Here is a 10,254-nt window from a genome sequence, read left to right on the forward strand (position 1 = left end):
AGCTTTAGAATTATGCTTTAAAAATAAGAATTCAGGGCTTCCCTGGTGGTGCAGTGGTTGAGAATCTGCCTGCTAATGCAGGGGACACGGGTTCGAGCCCTGGTCTGGGAAGATCCCACATACCGCGGAGCAACTGGGCCCGTGAGCCACAACTACTGAGCCTGCGCTTCTGGAGCGTGTGCTCCGCAACTAGAGAGGCCGCGATAGTGATAGGCCCGCGCAACGCGATGAAGAGTGGTCCCCGCTTGCCACAACTAGAGAAAGCCCTCGCACAGAAACGAAGACCCACCACAGCAAAAATAAATTAATTAATTAATAAACTCCTACCCCAACATCAAAAATAAATGAAATAAAATAAGAATTCATAAAATGAGGGATAAACGGATAAAACATGGCAAAGGGTAATGTAATTACTATCAACAAGAACACAAATCAAGGACAAGGCAAATAGACCAATTAAGCAGTATGCAGAAGATACAGAAAGATAATGCTCCAAAGAATTAGGAGTGCGTCATAAACTTATACAATATTTAACCTCAGCCATATTCAATGAGAAGGAAACTAAACCACAGGAAAACACGATATTTCCCCTATTTAATTGAAAATTGTTGTTTTGGTTTTATTTTTTAATTATAATACCCAGTGTTATCAAAATTATGGGGAAATTGGCCCACTCTTGCCTTGCCTGAAGAAATATAATTTATGGAATCTTTCTGGAGGACAATGTGACAACATATATCAATAGTCCTGAAAACATCCAGTTCTAGGGAAGTAACCTAGAGAAAATAACCAGATGAAAACTATATAGCTTTAATTATAACATCATGTACACGACCCCAAAATGAAAATGCCATCAATCTCCAAAAACAGCAAGTTATTTAAGTAACTGATGTTATATAAAAGTATGGATGAATATTAATTATATGACAAATGCCATTTTACATGTTAAAAGGGTAACAAAACAGAATATGAGAAGTCTTCCAAATTTAAATATGTGTATGGGATATGGGATAGCATTTCTACTAAAAATATACTCATACATGAACTTTAGCTTCTTTGAATCAATTCCCTATTTTCCAAATTGTTAATAAGCGTGCATTACTTTTAAAAACGGAAAACAATAATAAAGCATTAGTTGAAAAAGAGAAAAATATTTCACTAACATGCTGCGGAGTTCTCAAGAAGACAACAACTTGCTAAAACTACACAATACATCTCTCAAATTTAAAAGCAGAAAAAACCTAGGTGTGGCACTGATTAGAATATGTGTAATATGCACTCCACGAACAATGAGCTCTGTTTATTTTCAGTCAGACATTCAGCTGATTAATGAAATTCATCCCAAAGCAAATATATAATATTCTTTTCAAAAATTTAAAGGCATGATTTTTTTCCTGTGTGGTGATGTATTATATATCAAGTTATGATATACTTGGTGGAGAGATAATATACAAAGAACAAAACACTTGAAACTGCCATAAATACTATGTTCTTGTGTTTGTGTGTCTACGTGAGTGGGTGTGTAGGATGGGTATCCTATTCAATACAGGTTTTTGTCTGGATTTTCTTCTTCACCTTCAGTACCATGAATACTGCCCATATACTCAACTATTCTTTGAAAAGATAACTCATAGCTACATAATATTCTGTTGGATAGAGGTGCCATTGCATGTCTATACACCTACTATGCATTCAACATTATATTCTTTTCCAACCCAACTCAGGCCAAACAGTTTGATCCACACACTACAAGCCCCAGTCTTTCTGCACTACCTTCCATGCCCTGGGTAAATGTGACATGATTCCTCCTGTCTCTCAGACTATCTACACGATGCCCACGTCACCTGTCTGTCTTTCTGGAGAACTCCTTCCCTCCTCATCCAGTGAGCCTAAAAATACCATGCTCAGCACCAACGAGGAATGTGTTAGAAACAAGAGGCTGAATTGGGGCTCTTTTATATTCGGAAGACTTGCTTTGCTGCCAAAGAAGTTGCTCTTCCTGGAAATTAAATTATTCTGTGTTACTGAAGGTAATGACCGCTATGTTACTCTAATGTTTGAAAGTCCAAATAAAATATTTGAGAGAGAAGAAGAAAATTTATTTTAAGAAATGAGCTTTTCGTTTTTTGGGTTTTTTTAGGTTGAGTAGTCATGCTTGAAGTCAAATCAGACATCATGTCTATGGAAATCCTGTTTTTTTCCTTCTTTCTTAATGGTGTCCATTATTGCTCCTATTCAAAGTTAAAACATGAAACAACAGCCAAACTCTAATTATCTACACTGAGGTAGAAAGTGCTGTGAATAATAGCTAGCATGGGTCACCATTTATATACAGTTTGGGAAGTCAGATTTTGACACTGTCCTTTTTATGTCCAATTTGTACCACTTACAAGGCCATCCAATTACTGGCAGTCAAAGTCTAGCATGGGGAGTAAGGGAAGAAATGAGTTATTTTTAAGTTGGCAATACATAAATCAGCTGAATTTCATGGACCATACTCTATAAATCAGCCAGGGCATTGCACACTCCCCTGGTAATTCCTGTTATAGTGTCAAAATACCATAAAATATTTAAAGAGTTCAACCATCAAGCAAAATACCATTAAAGCTACTATATCCAGAATTCTACAACCAGAATTCTTTATAAACCATATCAATAAAAGGAACACTTTTTCCCTACTGGTGATATTTCCTTCCAGGCGAAAGGAACTTAATTAATATAACACTTCTGGCCTCTCCCCAGCCCTTGGTTTTCTCTGCCTCTCAAGAATAAAGGAAGCAGCTTGGCTAGCTTCTTCCTTCTTCCTCTGGAGATCTCCCTGCCTGCAGAGAGCAAGGCTTGGGCTCTAGAGCTCAGAGCCAGCTCTGTCCCCGTGGGAAGGGGGGAGGGAGGAAGGCCAGGGTCCTGGATGTCATTTGGCATCACATCAGGCTATACTAATCAAAATGGTATTTCCCCCATGGTGGCCACCCCTTTCTCCTTTTTTTCTTCCCACATCCCAACTTTTTTCAGAATCAGGGAGGGTTGATATTTACTGGGTTCCTTAGAGATACCACCAGTCCACATTTCTGCACATTTTATAATTTGAGGTAAATGCATACCTTTCTGTGGTTTATGTTGTTGCATATTTAAGGAGGAAAAGATTACAATAAGCATTATAAGATTATGAAGATGCTTCTAAACCAAATCATACATTATTCAAAACACGTGTACAAAATGCATTTTTCTTAATACATATATATTAAACCAAATGTCTAATGAAAGTTGTAATAATGACATCTATTAAGCAAAAAATGTTATTCATGAAAAATCTCCAGTCCTCAGCTATTCAGGATAAATGTAATAACTAATTTCAATGATAGAATTAACTGTTCCCTATCATCTAATGTTATAAACTAAACATCCCATCTAGTAACACACTCCGTATCATTCAAAACTTACAGAAACTCTGACACATAGTTATTTAACCAAACATAATTGGCTCACCCAGATACTTTGATCTAAAAAGCAGAACGGTCTTTTATGGTAACATGGATTTCACTCTGGTAACTTATAACTGGCAGTTCCCGCAGCAATACATAAATTTGAATATAAATACCCACATTTATTGTCAAAATGTTTTTCTGACTGAAGATAAATTAGCCTCCTGTTATACGGGTCACATTCTGTAACAAAGTCTAAGATGCATACAAGCATTATTATCATAAAAATTATGCTGAAGCTCTCAGTTCTACCTCACAGGAGCTGGGCACAATCAAACCCAGAGGGGTTCAGCATTTCACTGAAGCAACTAAGAGTGAAAGGACAAGTGGAAATGACCATTTATTTTCAAAAAGGTACCAATGGACTCACACTTTTTTTTTTCCAAAAAAACTTGATTGTAATTATGGGTGGGGTGTGCCTTCTCCTTATGCAATAAATTTAGCTGTTTAAGTTTCTTTTTTTCTTTGTCACAATGATTTTATGACGGGATTCATGCTCTGTGGTTCTAAACAGAGCGGATGTCTGACATTTGACCTCCTGAAGAGGGATGTTTATTAAACCGTCTATAATATTCTTTGTACACTGTTCATCTTTGTAGAAAATTTGACTGTAATCAGGTGAATAGTATAATGTTAATAGAAAATATCAAAATTTTGCAATTTCTGACTGTTAGATTAGAGTCTTTTTAAATAATGGTGCCAGGAGATATAATTTGCTTCTCTTTTAGCTTAACTATTATATATTTTCATATGTAAAGGACTGGCATGTTGAAGAGCAGAAAACATATTTTATATGTAAATCTACATAACACACTAATAATATCAATAGTAGTAGGGAGAGAATATATCTATTTAAAAGCCTTTGTTAGAGAGGGTCATGGCTTTACAACGAAGCATAAGTACTCATCCTAATATATAGATATCCACCTCTTGTACAAATATTTATAATTACAAGCTACTTATGCACTTACTTTACCCTAAAACACTTTGAAATCCTGTGTTATTGTACTCATTTTTTAAAATAAGACACACAAATCTATTATACATTATTATTGACTATATTCCCCATGCTGTACATTTCATCGCCATGACTCGTTCATTTTGTTTGTTTATTTATTTATTGAATGTATACATTTATTTATCGTACCCATTTTACATCTGAAAAAACCGAGCTAAAAACTGAGGATCACATAAATGGCCAAGGACACACAGCTTAGTATAGACAGAGCTGGGATCCATCCAAAGCCGGTGCTCTCTCACCTCTCCACTTACTCGAAGCAGAATCCAAAATAGCATTACACTATGATATCTATATTCTAATATTATACATAAATATGTTAAATAGTAAAAATATGACATATATATGTTATAGGGCAAAGCCCAACTTTTTCGCTAGAAATATATTTCTGACCTGAAATAACAATTAATGGAATAATAAGTTTCAATACACGTAATTCATTTCACAGATAACTTTTCAAGAATCTCACCAAGGGACACAGGTGAATATTTGCCTAAGATGGAAAGCTTCTAGGAAGCATTGTTTCACTTAGTCATTATTTGCAGTATGTCAAAAACTAATTGATACAGAGTGTAACTTCCATAGCCTAATATAGCTAAGACATTTCCTACAAAGCAATTAACCATGATACAGAACTTAAAATTACACTCAGCTGCTACGTGATCAAAAGATAAACAAGTGGAGGTGTCATAACTACACATTTCTGTAATGAGTCTTAACATTTTTCATGGACTAAAAGCACAGTATGGTAAAATATTTCTGTGAGATTCCTGGGCTGGAGGTAGTGTTTGTGAATATAACTGGATTCATTAAAGCCAACCAGGCAGTTTATTAATCAGTAGGCTAGACTGGCACAGAATGTGATAGAAATTATTTATCTATGACATGTTTAATATTTTACATTAATATAAAAACCTGTTGCTTTGGCATATTATCAGATAAAATAAAGCCAGCAACAAGTATCATGAACTATTCTCGCTCAAATTAACTTTTCATCCCTATCCATGTGACACTTATCACAAAGCCATCAAAGTACCATAGTCCTGAGAACACCTTTGGAATATGAGTCATGAAAACCATCATGGAAGCCAACTGAAGAATTTGGCTTGAAGGTGTATTTCAGCCCAGCAAAGACCCACTGAACTACGCCATCAATGGAAGTACTGGATTTAAAAACACCTGTTGGTATTCTCTTGATTACTGTTCACCCTCTGAAGTATGTGTGTTCAAGTTTAGGTACTCTCAACTATGTGGCATCTTTTAAAGATAAAAATCTTTATAAAAAATAAAAACTTTTAGGAATAGTAATCCTAGCATAACCAATTCCCCACTAAATAAATTAAAGTTCACACAGAGAAATAACCATTAATGGGCATTCATATCTTCTGGGGATAATCATCAGAAAAAGAAAGAAAGAAAGAAAAAAAAGAACACTTTTGGCAGTTCAAAATGGCAACAGTTCCTATTTTAGTTCAACTGACTTGTTACAACCAGAAATACTGGTCCATACAAACTATCCCTCACTTTATGGACAAATTACAATAAATTATTTTAAATGTTAACTTTAGTATTTTCTTACATAAAGACAACCTGATGAAATTACTCTGGAGAACTCTTCAACAATTCTACATAAATGCATACCATATAAAACAGAACTTTGAAAAAGCACAATAGAAACTGTCAAGTTCCAAAACACTGTCAGGAAAAGTACTGCGTATTCACTTACATGTCAAAAGTAATGTTATATTTGATAATATTATAACTTCATTTTAATTTTAAAGGTCACTATGAATGTGATATTATCCTTAGAAGTTATTTAACAAAATTATAGATCACATTTTCAACTAATATCATCTGAATTCCATTTTTCTCTCTGATGAACTATTTCAGTGGAAGAAAGAAGTGGCTTGTATTCTAATTGTGAAAGATGTGAATTTGCTGGAATTACTGTAATTTGACAGTGCATGAGTATTATTGTGAACAACGAAAACATTAGTGACATCTCTAATGATTAGGTTCTACAACGACACAAACATACACCAAATTAAATAACTCCTTTCCACAAGACTATGACAATTTTACTAGGGCAACGACCTCCTGTACTCACTACAACTGCCGTTCAATCAACTACTATCATTTTCAACCCGCAATATAACATAAAACTCACACATCCGATCCATGTAGTTTTTCCCACGCCCATCAGCTGCTCTCCGTGTGCACACATAGGCACAGAGTAATCTCTACTGGTCCTCTAAGAATCATGTTTAAAACTGAAACACTAGATTCAAAAGGAAAATTGAAAAGAGAAATGAATGTGTATGTCACCTATTGCTTCTTTCTGCAAGAAATCTGATGTTAAAACAATGCAACAAGCACAAGAGTGTGTTCAGAGTGCTCTTGGAAAGTTCTCTGAATATGAATAAGGTGAAACTAAAGCAACATTGGTAAAACTAATCACAGTCTTCGATTAACTCGAGCCATATAGACCTTGCTAGTCCTTCTGCGACGCTGAGCCTTGTTAGCTGTATAATTACAGGCTTCCCAAATTTCAACATCTAACTCCAGATGCAATCATCTTCATTCAAGCCCTGAGATCGTGTAACCCACCAATCAGTGAGGATGCCATCGAACGTTTTCCCCAAAACATTAAAAATGGATTCTGCATGTGGCAAAGAGATTTCACAGAGCTTTAAAGCATTGAGTCCACAGTTGAGGATGCCCACCCCTATCTGTCATACTTCTCATAGAGCAAGCGCCCCAAATGAGGCACAGGTTCAGCCCTGTAATTCGGTATGAGTCATATCAAACACTCTTCCATGAGATTTTTTTAAGTGGTACAGCTCTAAAGCCTTTTAATCCTGCAGGTGAACTACTAACAGCAAAGAGGCGAACTAAACTACCATCAGTAGCCATGGTAATTTAAAGCTGCAGATGGAAAGATGCACAATGAGATAACTCTTAAGTAGTTTCAGCACCTCCCTATTTTCATAGAAGTCGTTGCAGAAAATTCCAAGCATCTTAAATATCGGTCACCTAGTTCCTAAAAGTGAAAATATATACATATCAGACCTGACACTATGGTTGTAACATATCCCTTTTCGAAACTAACGTATTTGCTTGGTAGCATTAGGCATGCATGCTTAAAAACACCTTTCAGAGCCAAAGCAAATCAGATCAGTTCAAGAGAAGCACGCAAGGGGAAAATAAACATCTTGGAACCACAACCTGCCCATCTTTTTTTCCACACCCTTCACTACCCCAACATTCGCAGGAAAACACAACTTTAGGCATTTTTATAAGTAACTGTTCGTGGTGGGAACCACACACACAGACACACACACACATCCCAAAACCTCTCAGACTGTTTTCCTACCACACAGACCAGGGAGGCTGCACCACCTCTCTAGCGACTTAATTCGGGACGCAGTGGTTGGAACCAGCTGAGCAGCAATCGACAGAAACACAGTACACGCCAGAACGAGAGGAAGGTCGGCGAAAAAGAAAAGCAGCTTTGCCTTCGGCCATTAATTACCGATCACCCAAATATCGCCTAGCCACCTCCCACCCACATGCACAGCGTTCCGAACCTGGGTTTCAGACGGCGCTTGCCGGAGCCTCGCTCTCTATTGTCAGGACGCAGAAGCCCCCGAAACCTGTGAATCGAGCTGCAAATGCTTCCTCTGAAACAGCTAAATATAGACCAAAGGGGTTCTGGGTCTGGCAAGCAGCGGGAGACTGAAGAAACAGCCATGGACACATACGACCAAGTATTTCCATTTTGTTCTAGCCAAACATCGTAATGACATTGAACATAAGGGCGAAAGACTGGAGGGAAGTCCTCCCCACCCCCACCCGTCTTCTCCCGTATATTAGGGACGTCATGGATGCAACGGGTATATTCGAGAGAGTGGCAGGGAGCAGTATTGTTGGTGTTGCCCTATATACGCCTCCTCCGGGTGAGACGGGTGGCGGGGAGCGGGAACACGCAGAGGAGCCACTTGGTCACCGCTCCGAGAAAGGCACTAACCCCGCGCCACGTTCCAGGCAGAGCCGTCTTCCGAGAGGGGACCCGGCGCGATCGCGGTCCTCCCCCGGCTGACAGGACCGCGCAGCAGCCGCCGCCGTCACCGCCGGCCGGGAGCAGCTGAGGACCAACCCCCACTGGCGGCGAGGAGGAGGAGAACGACGACGACGACGCCGAGAAGGATGCGCCTGGCCCCAGCAGCCCGGCGGAAGGCAACTCACCGAACGGCGCGGCGCCCGACTGCCTCCTCGCGAACATGCACCCGCCACCAGCGACAGCTTCTCAGTCCGGGGAAAGGCGTGCGCGCCGCCGCCCGGCTTCAGGGCAAGGTCCTGACCTTGCCCAACTGCAGCATCTTCCGCTTTTGTTGTCTGAGCGCGGCCGCGGAACAAGGGATGCCGGCCGGGAGCAGGGGCGAGCGCCGCGGGGGAGAGGCGGCTCCCGACGCCAGTGCGCTGCGCCCGGCCCGGCGGCCCCTCCGAGCGCAGCGAGCGCAGCGCCCCCTGCCCGGCTCCGCGGGCTCCGCGGGCTCGGGGCTCCTGCGGACTCCCGCCGGCTCCTCCGGGCTCCTCCCGGCTCCTCCGGGCTCCTCCGGGCTCCGGGCGCCGCCGCCGCCGCCGCCGCTGCCGCCGCCGCCGGCCGGCCGGGCTGAGAGAGCCGCCACCGCCTCGCCCGCAGCTCCGCTCGGCCGGCTGCCGCCGCGGGCGCGAGCCTGGGGCCGCCGCGGCGCCCGGCGCCGAGCGCTCCCGTGCTGCGCCCCGCGCGCGGCCCGCGCCACCTGTGCCGCCGCCGCCGCCGCCGCGGGCGAAGCTCCTCCCGCGGCGCGCGGCAGCCTCAGCCTCCACCTATACCTCGGCGGCCGGCTCGGGCACCCGGCTAGTGAAGCAGCGTCCGCCCCGCCGCCCGAACCTGCCCTGGGTGCCGAGCATGCCCAGTGCCACCGCGAGAGCGCCGCGCTTCGCCGTGCGCATTCCACTTCTCCTGGTTTTCGCTGCAGCAGCGGCAGCAGCAGGAGAGAGGGGAGGAGGCCGCGGGTTGGGAGAGGGCTGAGCATCCTTGCGAACGCAGACTCCGGCCCTCAGATGGGTGGATGCTCGCGAACCAGGCGAAAGCTGGGAAGGACCCGAGGAAGGCCTGGAACCCGGGGTTAGAACGGTGCTCATAGGGCCAGTGCCTTCATTTACGTGCAAGATGCTGACAGTTTATGGTGGTCTGGCAGAAGTCAGCGTGCAAACAAAGGGCAGGGATGGAGGGGGTTCTAAGACAGCATGTGTGTGCGCCGGGGCAGGCTGGAGGCTGAATGTGACTGCTGCTGGGTGGAGATGGAGGCTCTCAAATCCTGTGGTTCTAGAGCGAAGAAGGCAAGACATCCATCTCCGGTCTTCCCCACAGCGTCTGTCCAGTCTTCTGTCACTTCCAGTGCTTCGATTAAACATGCTTTTCGCGGGTGGAGAGACTTTCTCCTTAAACGAAATCCCTCTGGTTTTGAACCTGGAAGTATGTAACTTCCTGCGAGAAAGACCTTTGTCTAGTCTGGATCTTGAATGGATCGTAATGCTAACTTCACCTCCTCCTCCAGCGCCGCCTCTTCTTTCTTCCAACTTCCGCACCTCTGCCACCTTGTCTTCCTCCCCCCCCCCACCCCCTCTCCCAGGCTAAGATGAAAACCCTCACCCGTTTCTTCCCCCAAAGTCTTCCTATACCCCCTGTATTGTTCTTGTCACTTTCAG

General features: G+C 42.4%; 1 protein-coding gene across 1 annotated transcript in view; it reads right to left on the reverse strand.

Moving 5' to 3' along the window:
* CTNND2 (catenin delta 2) overlaps nt 1-9,026 on the reverse strand; it is a 935,284-nt gene extending 926,258 nt beyond the window's left edge. Inside the window, exon 1 of the mRNA XM_079915963.1 lies at nt 8,746-9,026. Coding sequence (XP_079772089.1) covers nt 8,746-8,782 — 37 coding nt within the window. The 5' untranslated portion in view covers nt 8,783-9,026. The remainder of the gene's footprint in view (nt 1-8,745) is intronic.
* Nucleotides 9,027-10,254: the final 1,228 nt, after the last annotated feature.

This window comes from Stenella coeruleoalba (assembly GCF_951394435.1).
Source record: "Stenella coeruleoalba genome assembly, chromosome: 3".
Taxonomy (NCBI): Eukaryota; Metazoa; Chordata; class Mammalia; order Artiodactyla; family Delphinidae; genus Stenella; species Stenella coeruleoalba.